Raw genomic sequence first — 23941 nt, 5'->3', positions numbered from 1 at the left:
AAGTTCCCCTTTTCACATCCCATACTCTCTTCCTTTTCAACACCGCTCACTGATGATCCTGTACTGAGCACACACTTGCTTTTCCAGTTGACTTAGATTTTGGTAACCTGTTGACTTCCCTTATACCACTGGAGGCATGTCTGCCTGCATTTCTTTCCCGCAGCTCTCCCAGAAGAGTTCCTGTAGTGGTCCCCAGTGTCTGGTGTCCAGCACCAGGCTGCAGGGTCCCCACACCAAGTCCCCATGCTGGGCAACAGCCCCTCCACACCTTCTAGAAATAACATTTCTACAGAGTGACCTCATAAAAAATAAGCAGTCACCATCCTTACCCCTGAGCCATCCCCATGTGCCCAGTCCAGGTAACCTTGGTGGAAGAGTGTTCAGGACTAGCACACCTATTCCTTGGGCCGTACAGGTCACTGCAGCTGCAAGCAGTCACTTGCCTTGTACATGGCAGCAGTAAGGCCATGAGATCTCATCTGATGATTTTCATTGTTTTTAAGATATATAGTTTACATACAGGAACAGCTCCTAAGAGCATCAACTTTTATAACACCATTTAAAAGTTACTGATGCAAATCCTCCCCTTTCAGGCAACTCTTTGTACTGTTAAAAGCTTTTAAATCCAGAGCTGTTGAAGCCATAAACGTTTATTTTAGTACTTGGTAATTCAAAACTATGGTCAAACAACTCTGAGCCCTTATGAACACAATTGGCCTCCCTGTGGTTCACAACAGCACCACAAAAGCAAGCAGCACTCAGACACCAAGGGGAAGGAATTACTGCTCGGGGGTTTGTGTGAATAGCACCATTTCTGATGTAGGTAGGGCTGGAGAAACTGCAGCTAGAAGTGCAGCACCAGGCTGGAGAGGGCAGGCAGGGCTGGAGAGGGCAGGCAGGGCAGCCCCAGAACGAGCCCCCGGCCCACCCTGGCTACCCAGCCTCCCTTCCCACCCCACTGCACCCACCTGAGCCACTGCCACCATCTCACAGCCACCCCATCAGCCGCCCCATCACCACCAGAGCATCCCAGGATGGAGGGAAAGCAGCAATTCCAGCAGACAGTGACCAGCTGCAGACACAGTGACTCTGGAATGCTGCTGCTTACAAACCTGCAGGGTGCTTGGTATGCCGCAGACACCCACACGTAGTGCTGGAGCAGGCAGGTGGCTCCTGGGGGGCTCTGCAGCTCCCTGGCCCCTGGCAAAGGCAGGGAAGGGGGAAATGTGCAGAGGAGGTTTGCTGGCCCTAAATACAGCACAAATACTTCTTTCTCCTACCCCTCTCCCAGCCTTTGGCTGAGCATAAACACCCCCCAGTGCTTTGGGATGGCGATTTAGGACTTTCTGGTGGCTTTAGAAAGGAATTGGTTATCTCAAGCAGAGCACAGACAGTCAAAAAACATAAAACCTGCTTACACATAAGGGGATCTTTATAAAATTCCAATTTGCTGGCGTGTTACCTAAGAATCCCTGAGAGGTAAGAGATATTGCTCACTGTGAGGCCTGGGGTAATGAAATTACAAATCCTTTCATGAGTAAGCATATGCTAGAAAGCTATGTTTATTTGGCCTACGTATTTGAAACTGTTCAAAAGGTTATTGTCTCACAAAATCTGGATCAGGAATTACTACTTATACTTTCTCTAACAAGGAGCTATATTCAGAGACAGTTTTAATTCCTCGGTGATCGACTAGAATAACGGTTACATTACTGCAATGAAGTCTCATTTAAATTCTGTTTTCTGAAGAAATATCAATCATGCACCAAAAAAATATACTCTTGGATACTTACTATAAATAACCAGCAAATGGAGTTCCCTCGAGAAACCTGAAGAGACCAACAGCCTCATCTGTTCAAGTGGGTAATTAATTTATACAAAAAAACTCCCATCTTATTTTCATACTTTGTCTGCAGCATGTTTGAATTTCAGAACTGAGATTCAATGTTCTTGTTGCAAACCATGGATGGAGCTGACTTTGCAAATATAGTGATTTTTACCTCTACAGAACAGGTACATGAGATGGGTTTTCAAAGGTATTTTGATGCCATCCTAGGTTGGGTGCCCAACTCCAGTTGTATTACGACAACAATTTGAGATTTGAACTTAGTACCTAAACCCCCTGAAGGCAAGAATATCTGAAACCCCCCTGTGTTCAGTGTCCCTGTAGAAAGCTTGTCCCACGCAAGCACTGCCCTGGGTTTGTGCTGCAGGGAGGAGGGGTTGCCCCTGCAGGCCCCAGCCAGGTGTGAATGCTCCATCCTGTTCCACTTCCAGTCATCCTCTGCGCATTCCCTTGGTGAGTACTGAGCACAATGGATTTCCTTATACAGAACACTCCCAGGCAGCTGTGTAACTAACTCCCTGTGCTGCAGCACCAACAGCCCAGGGTATAATCCACTGTCAGCAGAGGGAGGTCTGACTGCACCTCACCAGCACAGAGCTGTGTGTGGGACAAGAACTGTGCTCTTCAGAGGATATTTAATGCAGGCAGGACTGGCAGGAGCTGCAGGAACACATGTTTCTCCCACCTTGTAGACTGTACCTGCCCATTGTGGTCACCAGTGATTCACACTGCAGGCAGCAGCTGTTACCTTAATTTTATGAGTAACACAGGAAGATGGAGAGCCACCTTCTTACACATCTCTGTTTATGACATTGCCAGGTACTGGGGTTTGAAAAGAAAAGAACTCAAGATCTGAGCATTTCTTAAATTATTTAGGCTCTTAGAAGTCAGCAGACACCTGACTATGACAGGCTACAGGGCTTTTAGCAAAGCATGGCACCCAATGTTGGCATTCTGCATACCAGGCTTGTGCCTGCATCACTGCACAGATCCTTGCAGCTTTAAAAAGGATCGTCTAAACTATATTTTCTAACTAAAGACCACTATTCAATATACAGCTATGGCTTAAAATACTCTTTAAGATAAGGAGCAAAACAGCCCCGTAAAAGCCTGACACAAAAGTATTGTAGCCAGGAGCTCATGACCTGTGAGTAGTATCTCTGTTTTAGAAGGAAGACGCACATGAGGAATGGGAGGACGGCGGTGAGGAGGGTTTGGGCTCTACTGGTGAATTCCTGCAAAGAATAACATTCCCAATGCAGAGCCTGCAGCTCTGAGAGGTGCCCTGAAGCCCAGTCAGTTGGAAAAGCAACAGCAGGATCTGACCCAGAGCAGCTCCCTAAACACTGCCAGGCGAGCAGCAGCCACGCAGCAACATGTCCAGAGCCATCACCCAGACACAAACCCCAAAGCACCTGCACTCGCCCTAAAAGCACGCCCCTGGCTAGAATTGGTCTGGACACCGGGAATTCGGCTGCTGCCTGTGTGGTTGCTCGCGTCCCTCACACGGGACTGCTCCCGTCCCTCACACGCGACTGCTCCCGTCCCTCACACGCGACTGCTCCCATTCCTCACACGGGACTGCTCCCATCCCTCACACGGGACTGCTCCCATCACTCACACGCGACTGCTCCCGTCCCTCACACGGGACTGCTCCCATTCCTCACACGGGACTGCTCCCGTCCCTCACACGGGACTGCTCCCGTCCCTCACACGCGACTGCTCCCGTCCCTCACACGCGACTGCTCCCATTCCTCACACGGGACTGCTCCCATCCCTCACACGGGACTGCTCCCATCCCTCACACGCGACTGCTCCTGTCCCTCACACGGGACTGCTCCCGTCCCTCACACGGGACTGCTCGCATTCCTCACACGGGACTGCTCCCGTCCCTCACACGGGACTGCTCGCATTCCTCACACGGGACTGCTCCCATTCCTCACACGGGACTGCTCCTGTCCCTCACACGGGACTGCTCCCATTCCTCACACGGGACTGCTCCCGTCCCTCACACGGGACTGCTCGCATTCCTCACACGGGACTGCTCCCATTCCTCACACGGGACTGCTCCCGTCCCTCACACGGGACTGCTCGCATTCCTCACACGGGACTGCTCCCATTCCTCACACGGGACTGCTCCCGTCCCTCACACGGGACTGCTCCCGTCCCTCACACGCGACTGCTCCCGTCCCTCACACGGGACTGCTCCCGTCCCTCACACGCGACTGCTCCCATTCCTCACACGGGACTGCTCCCGTTCCTCACACGGGACTGCTCCCGTCCCTCACACGGGACTGCTCCAAGCACTGGATACAGACCTAATGCTGCAGCCACTGAAAGCAGGAGCTGAGGAAAAAGAGACCCACATTGGATACTCTGGCTACTGTTTATTGCAGTGTCTGTGAAGAGTGCACTCCTCTGTCATTTGGGCAGGTTTGGGCTTTCCTTGTACCCTCTGCTCACAAATCCACGCCTGAGGTGACAAGGGAAGGCTGTGCACCAGCAGCCGTGAGGGAATCAGTCCCCCACATAGCATACGTGGGATGTTTTCATTAATAGAAATGGTTGAACTATTTCATTTTTTCCTTCTAAACTAGCATCTGGCTGCCTAATAAAGTACAAAGGCCACTTTTGGCAGAACAGATAGACATTTTTTAATTTTATAGTACTTTGGTCTTCCTCTCTCTGCAACTTTCTCGGACTGCCTTATTCCCATTCCTGCTACCTCAGAACTCCAGCTACCAAAGGAACCACTGAACACTGTCACCCAGGGCTGTAATTCATGGTGATTCACACTTGCTGGCCCAGAGGCTTTTTCTCCTTGCACACCAGTCTCCTGAGGTTTATTTTTATTCCTCAGATATCCTATTTTGAGGGCTCAAAGCTGATTTCTTCCTGTTACAGAAAGGACTAGGATAAAGCAGAGAACACAGGATTAAGCCTGGGGTAATTCAAGTAAAAATGAGACAACACTTCACCTGATAGAAAAAAAATCCCAACTAATTGCAAACAGAGTTTGTTTCTGAAGGACCATGTAAGCATTCTCCCACCTTCAGTGCTTTTTATAGTGGTAGTAAGAGGGACAAAGGGTGGGCGTGCGCAGGGAATGCTTCCAAACCCTCACTGCAGGTCTGCTTTCGCAGAGTTATAGAATATCCAGGCTGGAAGAGACCAAAAGGACCACCAAGTCCAGCTCCTGAACCTGCACATGGATCTGTCTGCCCTCATTTCAGAAATTCAAGGTCATCTTTTTCCAGGAGTTTCAGAATCAGCAAACATGCAGCAGATGGGTGGGTTGGAATCTCAGCTACATCCTCAGAAGTTTCACAGGAACCTTGCAGAAGCTCCTGCCTGGGCAGGATTAACCTGCAATAAATGCCACTCTCACATCCACTGATCTCAGATCCCAAATCAGTGCAATTCACTCTAGCTTGAGAACAATTATCTTTATCTCTAAAAACCACCAGGGTAAAAAAAATCACCAGTTGTGGAGGAGTTTAAGTGGAAAAACACCTCCACTCTGAAACATGACAGGTCCAGCTAGATCCAAACTGCTGCTGAGCCTGCCAAAACCAGAATGCAAATCATAAAACATTCACAGTGAGGCTGCTTGCTACCTGAGCTACATTTATCCAAGGAATAGCACTCTACTGCCAGAGCATGGGGAAATGGAAGAAAGTGGGAAAATCATAACAGGATTTGACACTAAGTTCTTGAAATATGTTTTAGTCAGCCCTGCCCTGATCAGGGCATTTTTAGGATGAGGAAATAGGCAATACAGAAATTAAAATTCCCCCCATTTGCTGCTCTTGCAGTAAGTGACAGGTAAGATCAATGTTTGGAGAGAGACTTTATAAAGAGAACAGTCTCCATTAATCTCATCCCTTCCCATGGTGAAAGCATTTAATTTGCACTTTCTCAGCTGAGTAATTACCTCTGCTGTACACTTACAGCTCCTTTAGGAATGGAGTGGCTGATGTGAATACAGGGCAATACTACAGCTGAAAAACAATGCTAAAAAGAAGAAAGAAAACCAAACCACGAAATTAACCTTTCCTGAGCACCCAAGTGTTTCCACCATTAGATTACATATGAACCAGCAAAGATTTGGGAGATGAAAACTCAGCTACATATAAAATCAAAGTGAGATATGCAAGATACAAGTAATGAAGCCAAGTTTTTAACTAAAGGCATCGGGACCCAACCACAGCAGAATTCTGGGGCCAGGATACAGCTAAACTGGAGGGACAAATGCAATAGCCACCTAACTTGGGCTGAAAGCCTCTCTGGAAGCTCCCAAACTTTTCTAAACTCTGGGGAAAAAGAAACATGAAACAAAACATAAAAATAAATCTAGAATGGCCGTAGAGTCACAGAAATGTACTCCAGAGCACTCTGCTTAGAGCTGGTCGAACAAAACCCTGCACACTGCCAGAGTGGCTGCAGCCTCATAAGGGAACAGCACAACAGCCCCACAGGCTCTGAAAAGCAGGGGATTGATGTAGTTTACATCATGCCAACAATTCCTGAAGGGAGAAAAGAAGTTATTTGGCAATTCTGGTATATTTTGCCATTTTATAGTTGGAAATACATGCACAAAATTTACGTTTTTGTTCTGTATCTGTAGGCAAGATTAATTTTTCTTTCAAGTCTGACTAATATCTTCACTCCCCCTCTACCACTGGCTCAGGAGTTACTGAAGACATAAGATGTATGTGTTTTATTACTTGAAACATATGGAGATACTCCCATGAATCACAACCACGTCAATTAAAACAGCAGAACGAGTGGAAGCACTGCTATCCCTAGGCATGAGTGCTGGTCATGGCAAGAGAGAGCTCTCATTTTTGGAGAGGGTACTGTAGCTCCATACAGAGCTTCTACCAATATCCCTGATGGGAATGGTGGGACAGATCAGGGGCTGCCTGGCCAGGTCCCACCTGTCAGTGACTGTGGGTGATGGACGTGGTGTGGTGGCACCAGTGCTGGTTCCCAGAATATACAGCAGTTCCGTCGGGCAGGGAAGCAGCAGCCTTGGAGCTGCAGCATCTACAGCCAGTCAGAGAGTTCTGTGCTCCCATGGGACATTTATTTCTCATTTCTACCTCTGCAATATTTAAAGGAAATCGCAGGTATCTTAGCTAAGGGGAAAATGGCACCCAGCCTGCTTCTGGTAGCTGAACAATTCATGCCTGACATGCCATCCATCACATCTTGCTCCAGGCACCTCAACCTAATCCAGCCCCCAACCAGACCTGTCTCAACCAAGCAGTTCCCAGGAATCACAGACTGCAAATCACCCAAGCAGACTCTAAAATCCAGTACTTAGCTCTGCTGCTAAACACTTTCACCCCAACAGACTTTCTTAACCTCTCTCATTGAAAATTTCAGGATACTCCATCCATTTTTCCTTTTTCGAAAGAAAAAGGCAACTTTATATAAAAAAATCTTCTTTAAAGTTGCATCAAGAAATGGGTTATTGTGTGTCAGTCCTAATTTGGGCCCATGTATCATACACAGCCTTGGTGTGTGGCTCAGATTTTGAGGGAGGCTGAAGCAAATAAAAAGGAAGTCAAAGGAAAAGGAAAAAGCTGTCATCTCCACCCATGGACCTGTCACACTTTCTGTTTGAACAGCCACAAGGTGCTGTGTGTGTCAGGACTTAAGTGTCTGAGCTCCAAATGTGCTCTCCTCCTCCCATCTGTTAATGGAGAGCATTAAACTTCTTAAGCTTAAACTTCTCCAGGAGATGGACTGGACAGCTCAAGATTTAAGGGCTACCTACACAGCCCAGGAGAAATGCCACTGCCCAGGGACTCATCAGTATTCTCTGCAAGCATCCTCCAGCTGAGTCTTGTGAGAACATTTTGTGCCACATCTTGAAAGAGGAGGTACTGCTCTTGATTTGATGAAAAATGAATTGGAAATATGGGCTGTAGATGCGCTAATTTACAGTGATAAAGTTTGCATTCATTACAGTAATGAGCACTGCAGAAAATGTATGATCAATATTCCCTGCAGATGTCAAGAGGAATGCAGAGGCAGGGAGGAAATACATATACTTGCCACAGCTGATCATAAACATCATAAACTTCCAGCCCCAAAAAAACATTAAGCAAGAGAGAGCCCTTTTTCTTCCTACTATTCCTCAGGGGTATTTGAGTATATCTCTCGAGTTCTTAAACTAATGAGCTTAGACAGGCTTTCAACCATGAGATAAATATTACAAGTGCTCTAAATATTTTTATTTAGAAAGTGAAAGCACAACTGTTTCACTTCCTTTCCAGAAGAAGACAAAAGCTACAAATGTAATTACACTGAGTTAGTAACTGGAGATAACTAATTAAATCCTTCTATGTAGAGGAAGATGTTTCTTTAACATCACAACAGAAGTTAAAAGTAATTGAAGAAAAATGCCAGAGTTTAATAAATCATCATCTGAAATAAAGTTAAAATACCAGAAAACCCCATCCACTGTCTGTGAAATCAAAGCAGGGTGGACAACAGTGAAACGGGACCTATTCTGTGAAACAGAACACAAACCACCTCCTGAAGGGATGGATGAAGGTTGGTGGTGGTTTGGTTGATTTCAAGGACATGTGCAACAGTAAGAACAACACAGCAAAGGATGAGCACCAATGTTATCATGAGTAAGAGTTCTCTAGAGTTCTCTAGACACCCCCACTGGAGTCACTCTTACCTTCTGGCAGCCTGGGGTTAGCATGGATGGAGTTGGGGTCCCCGTCCTCCTCAGGATGGTACCGATACAGCGTCTGCGACTGCTTTGGGGAGGACTGGCTGCGGTCTTCCTTCAGAGCAACCGGAGGAGAGGTTGTTGCACTGAACTTCACCTTGGGGAAATCATTCCCCTCAAGGCTTTCATGGGATGATCTTGCTGAGCTCAGCTCTGTAAAGTTCACCTCTTTCAAGCCCTGATACATGCTATTCTCTGGCTCTTCATTCCTGGCATGTTTTTTCATTTTAGAGTGGGGGGCTCTTTCTTGCTCGTTCCTCTCTTCGTTCCCTTTTGGTTTCCTCTCCAACTCCTCCAGGTGCTGAGGTGTCTCGGTGGTGGCTGTGGTGTGCTGTGGAGGAGCCCTGGTGGTGGCTGGTGCGTCCTTGCGTGTCACCTGCTGGAGGGAGGGTGCCGTGGTGCGGGGCAGCCTGCGGCGCTCACCGCGCTCCGTAGCGCCGCGGACTTCAGCAGGGCCCTGGGGCACCGGGGTGGTGCCAGGCACCGCCACACCCTCAGTGTGGGAGTCAGCTGGGGCTGGGGCCGAGGGAGCCACGCTGGCCGCCAGGTAGTCATAGTCCTCACCCTGCTCCTGGCTGAGGCTCTCATGCTCCAGGTGGGACGAGTAACTCCTGTACTTCTTTGGAGACTCCACCTGGGTGTTGTCTCCCTCAGAGGCCTCCTGGTCATAGCTGTAGGGATCGTCATAGTGCCGCTCAGGCTCGCCGTCCTCAGCGTCCCCCGGGCTGGCCGTGTTCAAGGAGAACGTGTCGCAGTCTGGCAGCTGGTAGCACATCAGCTCCCCGCCAGCGTTGGGGCAGTGGCAAACCTTGCAGGGGGGCATGTGGAAGGTGTGCCCTGCCACGTACTTCTGTCCCTCGTGCAGGCAGCCGATGCGGCCGCACTGGGGACAACCGTCCGCCGGCACCACCGCGTCGATGCAGTTCGGGGGCAGCTCCGGGCACAGCATGAACTGGCAGCTGATCTTGCCCCCTCCCTTGGGGCACGAGCACTCAGTGCTGCCAAAGTCCACGAAGTAGGACTGTCCCTCGGGCACCTTGCCGTTGACGAAGCCCACGTTGACGCAGTCGTAGTACTGGTAGCCCTCGCAGGTGCAGCCATGCTGCAGGCATGTGGCGCAGCACTCGCCGGGCTCCAGCACGTCCTCAATGCAGTTCTCCAGGGCCTGGCACTCGGTGCCCGTGCAGTCCCTCTGCGCCTGGCAGCCACCCGTGCACAAGAGCAGCAGAAGCAGGGCATTCCAAGGGCTCTGCTGCCAGCTCCGGGCCCTGGCCATCTTCTTCCCGAAGGAACACGGCTCCAGTCCAACCTCGCACGTTCAGCCTTGGCTGCTCTCCTGGAAGGCTGGGGGTTCAGCTCCGAATCTGTACCAGCCTCCTAAGTTACCTTTTCTTATAGATCCTGGAGTAATGAAAGAAAGCTCTGTTAAAGACTACACTCAGCACATATCCTGTTAAACATTAGAGGTCTTTAAAAGTTGGGATGAAATCCAACATCTGGAAACCTAAGGACAAAAATTAATCATAATGCCTTCCAAGCATTAGAGGCACTAAGTTTGGAGTTGGATGCTTCCCCCACCCATTTTGAAAAAGAAAGGAAGAAAAAATGGTTGTGACAGCTCTGTTTTGAATCTGTTGACAAAACATATATATTTCAATAAAAGGAAGGCCTTTCTTTATATTTCAGTGCCTTTTTGTTAATCTTTCCAGCTAAAAAGATTTTTTGGCAGAGAATAAGTAAATACACAGTTCTTCCTCTGCAGATATGAGCTTAAGATAATTATTCTTTATGCTTTAATTACAAAGACCCAAATCTTAAGGAATTTTTATAGACGAAACTTAGCCTTGGGACGTGAGAATTTGTCTGTACACATGTTAACTCAAAATCTGGATTTTTTTCTGCCTCCTTCCCCCACTGAGCAATCTCTTGCACTTCAGTCTTCAGCATTAACAGTTGCTCCAGCAACTTTGCTCCAGCAGGGCTAAAATAGAACTTCTTTGTGTGTTGTGGTTACTTTGTGGTTACACATCATACTAACTATCCTGTAATACATATTAAGGGCCGGATCCTCTGCTCACAGAGGCTGGCACAGCTCCACAGCAGGACTGTGGTGCACAGAGGGATTGATTCCAACTTCACAGAAGGACATTTACAATAATTGAGGGTGTGCCACCAGTGGCAACCACTTGTTTTAGTTTTGACAACACCAGCAGTACTTTTTAGTGAATTACTATACTATGAACACACAATATACATCTATACATACATGAACTGCCATAACAACACTGTTAAAATGCCTTGAAGAAGAGAACATAGTTTGCTTTTTAATTACTAAGCCCTTTGAGCATCAAAAAGTTCAAGGGTTAATCAGCTGTTGTCCTTTATATCAAAATTATGCTCACAAAGCTACACAATTAACATGGAAAACCACTTAAAACAAAAAAAACAATTTGCCTATAGAATTGTATGGAACCAGCAATCTGATTATTTTCCCAGGACCCCTCCCATCATCAAAAAAACCAACAATCCTAAAACATTTACCTAGGGGGTAAAATACAGCCACATCACCCAGAACAATGAACCACACATGCAACAGGAGTTGTGCCAGAAAATCCATTCAAAAAATTACTTCTCCCATTCAAAGGGGGCTTCCAACAAGTCTGCTCAGTCCCTCTGGCAAGAGGCCAGGCTGTGGGAAAAGCGTGCCTGTTCTGATAAGATACGGACAAACCGTGCTAAGAATTTCCACAGTTCTGCCCTGGAATCCCAATTACTTCAGTACTTTATACAGAAACAGAATTCTTACAAATGTAGGTTTCCTACTACTAATTTGAGTATATTAGCTGAGTGTGCTAAAGGAGAGTGATTGAAGGAAAAATAAAATTGTCAGAAAATACAATAATGGCTTGGAACAATTTCACTTTTTCAGAATCTCATGCTCTCAAAACCAGGCTATTTCTCATGAAGGAGAATTTTCAATATGTGGTGCTGAAATTAATTCTTCAGAATGCAGCCTGGGAATTAATAATTTATCCTGCTTTCAGCAGATTTTCCAGGTAATACAAATTTGTAATTGTTACATTGCTTTAGCTGGGAAATAATGAAGTACAGGTGACTTCTGTGAGGCGCTCACAGCAGGACTTTGTCACATCCCCTCCTGTGGTACCTCCTGGCTGTGATGCCTCAGTGCAAACCCCATGGGGAGAGAGCTGAGCTCAGCTCTGCCATGGCCATATTCCCTTTTTTACATCAGGCTTCCCAGAGAGCCCCAGCACCCAGCATGGGCCATGTGGGTGTCAGAGGCACAGGTCTGGCAGCCTCTGTGTGCACCAGATCAGGGCCAGGCATCACCTGTGGGACAGGTAAGGGGTGAGCTGGTGTGAACACCCCAGCCCAACCAGCCCGTGCTGGGGCACAGCTCCAGGTAAAGGGGTCCCCAAAACGCCTCAGGCACATGCTCAAACTCCCAAAAGAAACCCCTGTGCTGAAGCAAGAGGCAGAAAGCAGTCATCCCTCACAGGGAGAGTGCTCAAGGACGGCTGAGGGTTTATCACAGGACAGTCCTGCTTTGGTGAAAGGAGCTGCTCCCCTGTGCTGTCACCCCCTGCCCCCTTATCCCCGCCCATTTCTATCCAAGGGTTTGTTTGCTTGCCTGGATCACTGCCAATCCTTGCTCTGTTCCCATCCTTGCCTCTCACCCCTGGAGAGCCCAGAGAGCTCATGGCCAGCCCTGTCCCTTCTCCCTGCCTCTCACACTTTCTGCTCTGTGCCCTGCTCAGCCCCCTGTGCCTTCCTCTTCTCACCATTTCCACACCCTTCAGCATTTGGCTTAACTGATAAGGCTGAAATCCTTATAAGCCCTTCCTCCATGAATGACACCACAAACCTTCTCTTTCCTCAGGCTCACTTTCCTTCCTCAGAGGCTCCTTGCTTTTGGTGCAATGACTCCAATAAAAAGTATCTTTTTATTCCTTTAAACCACTGTGTTTCCCTGTGCTTTCTCCATCTGTTTCCCACACCCATCACTCCCCCAACCCATAAACGCACATATCAAAGAAAATCTACTTCAGGCACAGAGAAAACCATCTTTGCGGGAAGAACAGACAGGGCTGCTGAGCCCCACTGAGTCCTCTTCCCTGCACACAGAGTTGTGCTCCTGCCAGCCCCGCAGCTGATGTGCTCCACCTCTGGATCCCTGCCCTGTCCCAGCACTGCAATGATGCTCTGGAGACAAGCAGCTCATTACTGGGGAACGGCATTCAAAAGCTGGAGGTGTAAATAAAAGTCTGAACCAAGAGGGTAAAAACAATACACTATCTCTGTAGGACAGGGGAGTTTAATACCAGCAGATGTTATTGCAATAATTTGTTTCCATTAACTATTTTAATGCTTTCCTTGATGTCCTTTTACACAACTGGGGCAATACACAAGGGCTTCACTAAAATGAGAATTGGTTCTTTGTACTCTCACCAATGTCATTCACCCACTCTTGCCAACATCACTGACTTTTGCTGTTCCGTTGAGTGACAAATTATGCCCTGCACACCTAAAATAAAAGTCTTTCAAAGGCTTCGTTGAAGGCTCTACAGAGCTCTGCAGCAAGGAACCATGTGCCACCTGTGCCAGCCCTCATGCACTGCTTCATGTCCCATGAGAATTCCATTCATGTCCATTGTGGAATTTCCTAACCTTTATCTCCTGCTCTGCTTTGGTTCAAGGGCTGATCCTGTCAGCTTTACTGGGGTTTACTGGTTTCAGATTTAAAGAATTTGTTGCCATTCCTGTGCTCATAATACCTCCTGAGCAAGTAGGAGTGTCCATGCAAGAGAGGGGCAATGCTCTGGACTGAGAGTGAGTCCCTCAAATTCTACCCACGTAAACATATGAGGTAAACCAGCAGTAAACAGGATGGTCACACTGCTGCAGCTCCTTATGCCTCGATTCCTTCTTTAAAAAGTATTCCTAGGAAAGACAGAGTAAAGACACCTTAAGGAAAAATCAGCTTTAAAAGGGTCCAAATAAGCATGAACTGCAGGCATACATTTTCATGGGAAGCAAAAGCAGATGAGCCCAGTACCTGCGTGATGGGACATTCAAGGCTAACAGCAGCAGCCATCAAAATTATAACTAGTCCTGGCTGAAAAACACAATATTCCTGTCTCTTGGCAGGGGAATAAAACAAGATTTCAAGACGCTTATTTCAATTCGGTTTAGGGCCAAAAAGTTATAAATTTTGACATTTTTGCAAAACAATATACTCCAAGTGATTTACTTCATTCAAAGCCATAACATAAAACCAAAAGGAAGAATGCTGACTTGATTAAAATTGTTCAGTCGTATTACTCTATAATGTAGATGAAACCAGTGTGTTCCCACAGAAGATCTAGACATTTTAAATGTGCAATTTCTTTAAATTAAGAGGAGCATTTTACTGGGAGATTCTTTTTCCAGATGGTTTCATTTCAGTGCTGAACCAGAAAGCTTATTCTAGGTAAGCAGAGGTGACAGGAGGCACTCTCCTTCAAAGATTTGACACAAAGACAATGTCTCTGTGTGAAGGGTGCCCCAGAGACATACAGAAGGTGGGCACATGTGGAAGAGATACCACAGGAGCAACAGCATTCTGTCAAATGTTCACTGAACAAAAGGAGGCAGCCATTTATAAACAAAAAGCAGTAAAGAGAATAAATCCAGTGCACTGTAGGAGAACCCACTGACTTCCATCTTTAAGATGTACCTGCAATTTCACCAGCTGCAGATTCCTGTAAAGAGGTTTAGACAGAACAATTCCTTTCTCTGTCCCACCTCTCAGTCTCTCACTAAATTGCTATTTTCGAGGATGACAGCAACAGAAATGCTGGTTTGATGTGAACTTCCACTTTGGGAGTGAGCAGGGCCAGGTGCCAGGCTGATGTAAGAGCAGGAGGTGGCAGCCATCTGTGCAATCCATCCCGTGCTGGGTGCTGGGAGCACAGACCCTGCTGGGTGTAACTGAGGGGGCAGCCCCTGAGCCTGCCCAGGAATCCACACCTAGGGTTCAGACACATAAAGAAAAAAAACTGTGGGAAAGCTAGTGCCGGGCTGGCACTCACCACCTGTGCATAAAGCAAGTGTCCATCAGCCCACAGAGCTGCCATGAACAACTCTCCTGGTTTCCCAGTGCCAGCCAGCTGAAATTGGCCCTGCAGGTTCAAGCCGTACATGAGCAGGGACCAAACACAGCCCTGCTCTGTGCTGGTGAATCTTTTGGTGATGCTGAATCTCTCTCACAGCAGTGAAAGCTCTGCAGAAAGCAGGGCAGCAGGCAGAATCACATATGCACACCCATCCCGAGGAACAAGGGGAATGTATTTCTCCAGTCCGAGCATTTTTACACCTCTGCACAGGCAGAGCTCCAGGCTGCTGCAGCTGCCAGCAGCTCTCACTGCCTGCGGTCACAGTTTAGACTGAGGGAGGAGGAAGGGAGGGGACGGAAGGAAACAACAATTTTAAAACAATCCCTTTTAAATGCAAGAAAAAAATGGAAATTTGTGAGAGCATTTGAATCTTGTATGAAAACCAGAAAAAAACCGTAAACCCAGTAACTCCTGACTGGACTGTGCCAGCCCATGGATTAGATCTTCCTTTCACACCCTCTCAATCCGGAAACTTGTGATCTCACCAGGTGCTGGAAGGGATTGCTGCTGGAAGGGACGGCTGCTCTCCTTGCAGAGGGAACTGCAGGGCTAATCACCGGGAGGATGAATGAAAAGGGAGAAGTGTTTCCATCACTGCTCTTACGCAACATTCAGGCCCAGGGCCCATCACCCCTGCCTGCAAATTACTGGAATCTGAGCTGAGCTGAACCCCTGTGTTGGGCAGAAGGAGCAGAGGGGTAGGACGAACCTCAGGGTAAATCCCAATCCAAGGAGCTGCTTTTTGTTATTGGAAGTAAAGCACTCTGGAGTTGTCAACACTCTGGTTCTTGGCTAAACAAGCCTGTGTTCAGGAGTCATAGCTTTTGCAGGCAGTTTTCCTCAGCTTTGTTTTCAATAGGAAATCAGTTATCATTAACCCCTTTTTCATGGAAAAGCTTTTAAAAATGGACATTTGGGAGTCTGGAGGATTTTTACTTAATTCAACAGCGAACTCAAGAGGAGACAAACAAGAAGAAAGCAGGATGGGATCAAAACTCACGCAGCCTCCCAAAAGAGCTCCGATAAGAACTCCCTTCCCAGCAGAAGCACCCTGGGGCAGAAAGGCTGCAGAAGCTTCCCAGGACATTCCCCATGCCCAAATTCAAACAGGAACCTGACACGCTGCAGTAATGGAAAAGCATCACCCAAGGTATTTCAGCTGAAGTAGCCAAGCATTAACAGAAGTGACCAGGCAGCTCTGGGACTTACTCTTCCACAATGTGCAGTGTTTGAAGGCTTTCTGAAGTCCCAGAGAGCAAAGGCAATCTTTTTCCAAGGGAATGACAGAGCCAGGGAGAGGAGAATCATGTCTTGGGGCTATTGTGTCAGTGCTGCCCTTCAGCCCAGCCCAGCCCAGCCCAGCCCAGCACAACAGGGCAGGTACTTGGATTCCAGAGGAATGAAATTCTGTATCATTGGGAGTCTCCAGTGCAGCAGATCCAAAGTGACTCATGGAGAGCACAGCAGCTGCCCGGGAGCCAGAGACGAAGGGCTCACATGGAACACAGGGAGCTCAGCATGGGCTGTGCAGGGACCAGAGCAGCAGGGACAGGCCCAGGATTCTGCCACAAGAACCCTGACAAATCGATCCTGGGATCCCTGATAAACCCACCATGGGATCCCTGACAAACTGACCATACAATCCCTGACAAACCAACCACGGGATCCCTCATAAACCCACCATGAGACCCCTGATAAACCCACCATGGGATCCCTGACAAACTGACCACGGCCAGGTCCCTCTCTGGACAATGCACAGGAGACTCAGCAAGTCCTGATAGCTGGGCCAGGGTCACAGCTCTGCTGCAGGAGCCAAACTCTTCCACTGGAGTGAAAATAAATGTGTTTGCTATTGATACACTTTTTTTCTCTTCTTTTTACATCACCAAGTTTCAGGTGACTATATATACTCCCTAAAAACACAATTAAATAATCCAGCTATTTCCATACCAGCCAAAGAAATCTGGGAAAAGATTAAAGCAAACTCAGCAACAGCCACTCAAAAATGTTTCCCAAGGCACAGCCAACAAAAACTTGTCAAAGCTCATAAGTTATGAACTAATTTGCACAGGAGAGCTCTTTCGGCAGCAGGCAGGTCCCTGAGCTCCACAGCACCTTGAGCAGCCACACATACGTGGAGACAGCCTCAAGACAGGGCAGCACAGCTCCCAGGAGCCAGCACCAGCTTCAGGCTCGGATGAGCACTGTCAATACTGGAGGCTCCTCTGATAAGTGAAAGAAAGAATTTTTTCTCATTTATTTAAAGAGCTGCACTCCTCTCTTCCCTCTCAGGAAGGAACAATTCCCTAGTTTCCAAGATGTTCCTCATTATTTAGATATTTACCATTTCCCAAAACTAACTTAATCACACCCCCTGCACAATCTCATAACCTCATAACACTCAAATATATCCTTTCAAGATCCTGGACTAGATTTCTCTCTCTCTGCTTCCTTTCTCTAATCGCTCTGCAGGATGCTCCAGCCCCCTGCCCCTTCCCACAGTTTTACAGAGCTCCCATTTGCAGGGCTGCAGTGCCTCTCACCAAGGAAAGAGCCTGCAGCAGGGACAGTGGCAGGCAAAACCTGAGATGTCATTCCCACGCCCTCTGTGATTGCCTCTCCCCATTTCGCCTTTCCTCCATGAAAAAATTCTGATACTACTTAGAACTCTCTGTAAGCAGCAGATTTAAGTTTTGCATTTGTTTCTTTTTTGTAATTCAGTCTTCTGCTATGCACTTTGAACCCCACTGCCCTAAGCAGTGACAGTAATACAGACCTTTTGTTGGGAAATGTGTTGGTTGGAACATCTGAGCACTCCCTACCTATTTCAGGCAGCTCTTTCCTAACAGTTTAAACTGAAAATTCCCCTACCCCCATCTAAAATCCAAATTAGGCCAAAGAAAGCCTACTATTTAACTGACAGCTTAGCAAGTGGCCTTTCCTGCCCTATGTGCTACCATGTGGCAATGTGGAAATAATTAATAACGGTTTTCATACAGGGAAGGCTGAAGGGAGCTGCCAGGCAGCTTTGCACAGTGTACCTGAGAGGCAGAGCTGCCTCCATCACCTGAACTTCAGCATCAGAACTGAGGAATGGATTTGAGACTCTCCAGAGGAACTCAGAGGGATTTACTTGAGTCTGCCAATTAATTCCAAATCAATGTCAAAACAAAATGTCAATACAGCAGGTTTGCAGCAAATGATTTTTCTGTAATTGCGTCCTGACTTTTTTGTTATCATGATTAATGGTGAAAGTCTAGCTGTTGGGCATTGAAAAATGCCCAATTACTGAATCTGGTTGAGGATCTGCCCATGTATATTTTGGTCTGAAGAAAAGGAACTCAGACTTGTTTCAGCATTCGTGCACATGCTTTCTCAACTTCCATGAACTGCAGACAAGAGCATATGTGGAATATGGACTGGACGTACCACGAGGCATATTGCCAATTATAAATTAATAAAATCCAGAAAAAACAGCAGTAATCATTCCCTGGGAACAGTTTCCTCTCATATGGTGACAAAAGAATGTCCGTATCAGGGTTATTATATATAGCAATTAAATTCTTCAGCTAAAGCAAAAAATTTTTATTTTAATAGAGGAAAGACTAGAACACTTGGTTAAAATGGTCTCATAGACATGTTGGTTACCACAGGCATTAAAAAATGGAAATCAAAGCCTACCATTGGTTGAGGACTTTGAAAAGTTTTAATGCAAAAAAAAAGTGCTGGAAAGAAACCTTCAATTTTTTCTCGTGAATGAAAGTAAATCACTGTAAATGGAGCTGCATCTATCATGCTGCTAATCAGTCAGCAGCCACAGATGTAATTCATTAATCCGAAGTGTTCCTGCACAAACTTTCCATAAAAGATAATGGAATTAATTTGGTTTGGTGAGTACCAAACTGAAAAGGAGAGAAGCCTGCTCTGCTATTCCATCTCAGAGCCATCATGCAGAGACAACAATAATTCCAGGTGGGGCTAACAGAAGTCCCACATGCACTGCACCTCCATCTTCCACCTCGGGTTTATCCTGCACTTTTGCCTGCAGCAGATGTGGAATCGTGTATTTTGACTCCCTTCCTTTGATAGGGAATAGATCCCAATTGTCCGGGGGTAACCTTAATTTGCAGAATAATTTGCTGGAGATAGGAGCATGGATTTTTCCTGTTTCTGCACAGAACCCCAAGCTGGCACACTCAGTGATGGTTTGCCAAGTGTCCACATGCATTGGGACAGCTTCTGACCTCAGATGCACGTGTGCACTTCTTGTGTTCAGAACAATTTGTGGTTCTGTACCATATTCCATCTACAAACCAGAATGAGATTAGAAAAGCAACTCTTGTTTATTTTGTAAATTACACATTACATTTTCTAATACCACAGGAAGTTACTATGATCGGTTGGGTAAGCTTGCAACCCAGGCTCTTGAATACTTTAATTTACTGATCATCACCCAATACAAGTAAACCCATAATCACTTGCGACTACAGGTGGAATACTCAAAATAGAAATCCCAGCAAATCAGATGATACTGCATTAACAAAAAATGCTGACTGAATAATTGTATATGTTACCTTATAGTCACACACATAATTTAAACAAGAATACTTTTTTCTTTATCATCATCTTGGCTTTGTTGAACACAATGACGAAACAGTAAATTCAATCTGATTTTCATCACAGCAAACAATACTCCAGCTAAAGTGGTATTGACTAGTACGAACAATTTGTTTGGTCTTGGCACATTAAAATACATGTTTATGTTTTGGTCAATGATCTTCTGGAAGGGAAGGAAAGTATTTTATTTTCCAGCTGAGGAAATCCTATTACTGTAAATATAATTAATACAAGGGGAAGTACAAGGGGGAATAAATAAGGGGGAATTAGTACAAGGGGAAATAAATATTTAGTACAACAGAAGAAGAATGAGATTGTAGTCCCTCCTTCCCCATTAGTTATGTACAGTCCAGCACATGACTGAGAAGGAAAATTAAGATAGAAAAGTTACTAACATGAGAGATGAAATAAAGTCTCCCAAGAGTATAGAATATTTGGTATTTAAAACAATGAAAGAAGGATAAAAACCCCACCAAGGAAAGCAGAGGAGGTGCAGTGGGAGGTATTTCAGCTTTCCAGACTCCCCTGTCAGTGCTCTCTGAGGTGCAGCCGCCCAGCAGCGAGAGGCACCTGCTGAGAGCCTTCCTGTGGCACGACCCTGCCTCACCCTGTGTGATGGACACGCTCTGGCAGCCCAGCCAGACATGCACACCCAGCTGACTGAGCTGGAGCCTGGCACGGGGAAGATTTTCACTGGATTTCAGTAATAAACTGTACACCAATTTTGAAGGCTCAATTCTGAAAGCAAGCAGCCAATACCAAGATCTTGGGTAACCAAAGAACAAGAACAGAACAAAGAGGTCCGTGAGTTTAAGTTCTCAGAAGATCACTGGTGCAGTTTAACATCGGTTTTCTAGAAGTCATCTCGCTGATGAGGTTTTCTACAGTTAGTGGAGGGCTGGGTAAGACTTCAGAGGGCAATTAATAAACTATTTGGGATGGATGCATTGTCCCTTTGCTCTGAGCTTTACCACAGAATTCCAGATTCGTTTGGACTGGAAAGGACCTTAAAGATAATCCAGTTCAACCTTCCACTTCAGCAGGTTGCTCCCAGCCGTGCCCAGCCTGGCCTTGACACTTCCAGGGATGGGAAGCCCACAACTGTGCACCATACAAAGACAATACATGATTTACATGATACATACCTTAATTTTGGGTGGATAAAGCTGCAGAGCCTGTGATTTTTCACTTCGCAAAGGACAACTCTATGGGCAATATGAAGAAAGCTTACAGAATTGTAAGGAACACAAATAAAGTGAAGGGGATATTCCTTCACCAAATGTGGACCACAACACTGCAGAGGCCAAGGAGGAGAAAGCAATCATTCCCTTGGAGGTCAACTGGGAGAATGCCAGCAGAGCACTGAAAAAAATTATGGACTCCATCATTCCAGCAGTTCCTGGTCATCCAGAGGAATGGAGAAGGAAAATGGTGCAACACCTCACAATTCTGCCAATCCTCTGTTTCACTTACAAGACAAACTTCTATGAAGGGTGCAAGGTGTGCATCTAGATGGTGATGCTGCTCTCAGAAATGTGGGGTGGTCACATTATACATGGGCACAATAAAGACTGTCAGGATCTGGATTTTCATTGTCTCCATGCTCTTCTCAGAGAGCCAGAGCTCTAAAAATCAAACAAGATACAAAAATAATGTGCTCGTTATACACAGGCTCCTGTCAGTACACGCTGACCACTCACACCCTGGCCACTGCCTCCCAAGGCCTGATAAAAGAGATTTCCCATTTGGGATGTTTCATCAAGGTAAGTGTTCACCTTTAAAATAATACCAAGCAGTACCTTTCCACATTACCTTCCAATCTGTACTACCACCTCAGCCCACAGTCACTGTTCTTCCTTCAGTAGGAGATTTTGAGTTGTTTGACTTTATCTTGTTTACTTTACATAAATGCTGTTCCTTCCTTACAGATGGATATGATCTGGTGAAGACCTGGAACATTTTATCCCATAGCAAAACTCATTCAAAAGTACCATCTGTTCTTCCTGCAGGGGCACAGTACTGCTAGAAACTGTTTAACATTCCATAAATTAAGACCATATAATGGATAGCTCATTGTTAAAGTGAAGCAAGGCATCATTTGGAATCTGATGACAGACATTTTGCTGGTGTTTTGCCTTAAAAATAGTATCCAATGTATTATTTTTGGTTTGCTTTTAAAACATCACATTCAACATTAAACAGCAAAGGTGGGTCACAACGTGACCTTAACGTCTGGCTTAATCCCCGCTTCCAGCAGGGTCCTGGCCAGTAACTTCAGGGAGAAAGAAAATTGGAGTGGGCCACTGGGTTATAACAAATTCACTGCAACACCAAATTCTATTCTCCTTTCCCCTGGCATGTGTCTGTTTTATCTACACTTTCTAAGAGAACAGAATTCAATCTTCGAGTTTAAGAGCCATTAAAATGTGTCTTAGTTTATAGATATTACACTTACTCCACTCACGCACAGCTCTGCACTCTGCCTTTCACTGACTGGTAAGAAACCCCATGTTCATAATGGTATGAACTGCCATTTGCCATTCCTTTCTACACCCCAATACTACAATATTTAATCAGTAAAAAGGCTGGACAAAGTCCAGCTGTGAGTATGTATCATCTGAGTCAACACTGAAACAGCCTCCATTTGCCATTCATACAAGAAAATCACAGAATAAAGAAGGGGAAAAAAGAAAATTACAGCAAAAAAAAAAAAAAAAAAAAAACCTGAAATACACACAAAAGGAATCAGCAGTGTTTAACTGGAAAAAAAGGGCTCTGTAGGATGCTGCCTCCAGAGTGGGACACAGCAGTCCTGTGCCCTGTTCCTAGGGTTTCCTGGGGCCAGGCACCCTCTGTCCCCTGTCACCTACAGCTGTGAGAGCTGGGCTCCAGCAAATCCACACAATTCGCACTCCTTGGAGCAGGAACCCAGCACAGACCGTCCCAGTGACACAAACCAGCCCACAACATTTGCACGCTCCCAGGGATAGGAATGATCATCTCAAAACTCAATTATTTCAGCCCAGAAAGTCGTCATTTAAGACCCTGTATGTAAGTGTATATAATCATTACCATGTCTTTGGGAAGCTCTCACACCACTATAGTAAAATCTGCAGAAGCCAAAAGCACTTTTAGCCCAGCCATTCCTAATCCCAGAGACAATGCCTATATTTTTCCATCACATCAGATCCTGGATGGTGGGGGAAGGGCAGGAGTGTGAGGAGAGGGGGAAATGCAACTTGAGAAGTGGTAAGTGTGTCAAAATCTAATTTACTTGGAGATATTTTGCAGCACAATTCTCCTTTATGCCCGTGCAGCTCAGTTCATATGGCTCACATTCAGCCTGTCACAGTGAATCACTGCTACTCCTTGACTTACATTAACAAAAACAAACCTAACTTTCACTCCAGTCTGTGAGGTAAAACTTTGAATTCCCAGTCAAAAGGCCAGAAGTGGCATTAAAAATAACTGTTTTTGTAAGAAGCTCACTTTGAGGAGAAAACAAAACAAAACAAAACAAAACAAAAAAAAAGCCCATGAAGATCTGACTAATAGCACAAACACATGCGTTGCTTATGGAGGATTTTGCAAAAAAGCAAAAAGCTTTGTCCACGAGCAGCAAAGACCCAGCTTTAGCAGCCTTAACTAAGAAAGCAAACCCGCCCCTCTCTACTTAAGTCTTTAAACTGCATCGAACTGGAGATATTTAACAACAGCTTTAGAGCCTAAAGAACAGTTAAGTAAATCTGGAAAACAAAGTACAAAAACCAAAGTGAAACCCAGCCAGACACAAGCTCTGTAACTAGCAGAACACAAGGCACAAAGCAAAGCCAGCACTCACAAAGTTATTTTACACTTCTCCCAGCAAATTTGCAACAAATGTCCAGTTAGGAAAGATTTCTCCTGACCTGTGTATGAGCAGCAGTGCAGATGTGGCGAGTTCTCCTGTCACCTTTTGTTCCCAGCCATGTCAGCTGTGCTCTGCTCCAAGTGCTGCTCACACTCCCAAATCCCCTTTTCCAGCTCTATCTTAGGAACTGCCCAGATTTTGTAGTGTAATCTGAGCAGGGAAGTACCATGTGTCTATGATATGGTTAATTCACTTTTTACCCCCTGCAACGCTTAAGGAAGCTGCTTCACATTTCAAAGCTGAGCCTAGGGCTGCCTGACCCAGGTAAAGCCAGGGCAGCACTGGGGCTGCCTCCTCCACCCCAATGGGGCCCTAAAATATCTCATTTCCCCCTCCCAGACCCCAGAGGGGATTCAGGGGCTGCTGAGGCCCTTGTATCCCTTCCTCTGCGTGTCTGGTGCAGCAGGGACTGCAGCCCCAACACAGAGAGGACTCCTTGCTGAGGGCCACCATCACCATGCTGGGGCCACCACCACCCCTATGGCCAAAGCCAAAGCTCATCACTGAGGTAGCTCTGGTGAGGCCCCTCAAGACCCAGCAAAGCCCTGGGCATTTGGTCTTGGATCTTTGGCAATGAAGATGTTGCACATGTTGGGCTGGAAGAGTCCCATCTGTTCTCTCCAGGGTTGCCATCAGCT

General features: G+C 46.3%; 1 protein-coding gene across 6 annotated transcripts in view; it reads right to left on the bottom strand.

Annotated features, from left to right (window-relative positions):
• The window catches only part of FBLN2 (fibulin 2), a 92212-nt gene that overhangs the window by 57303 nt on the left and 10968 nt on the right, over window positions 1-23941 (bottom strand). For 4 of the 6 annotated variants that reach the window (XM_053953963.1, XM_053953961.1, XM_053953964.1 and 1 more), the window contains exon 2: window positions 8547-10001. In XM_053953963.1, the coding sequence (XP_053809938.1) occupies window positions 8547-9876 (1330 nt within the window). In that variant the 5' untranslated portion in view covers window positions 9877-10001. Of the gene's footprint in view, window positions 1-8546; window positions 10258-23301; window positions 23357-23941 lie in introns of those variants that run through there. The other 2 variants (XM_053953965.1, XM_053953962.1) reach the window with 2 other exon arrangements.

Source organism: Vidua chalybeata, chromosome 12 (genome assembly GCF_026979565.1).
Source record: "Vidua chalybeata isolate OUT-0048 chromosome 12, bVidCha1 merged haplotype, whole genome shotgun sequence".
NCBI classification, from domain to species: Eukaryota; Metazoa; Chordata; class Aves; order Passeriformes; family Viduidae; genus Vidua; species Vidua chalybeata.
Note: the sequence above shows the minus strand (reverse complement) of the source record. Positions and strands in the feature narration are given on the sequence as shown.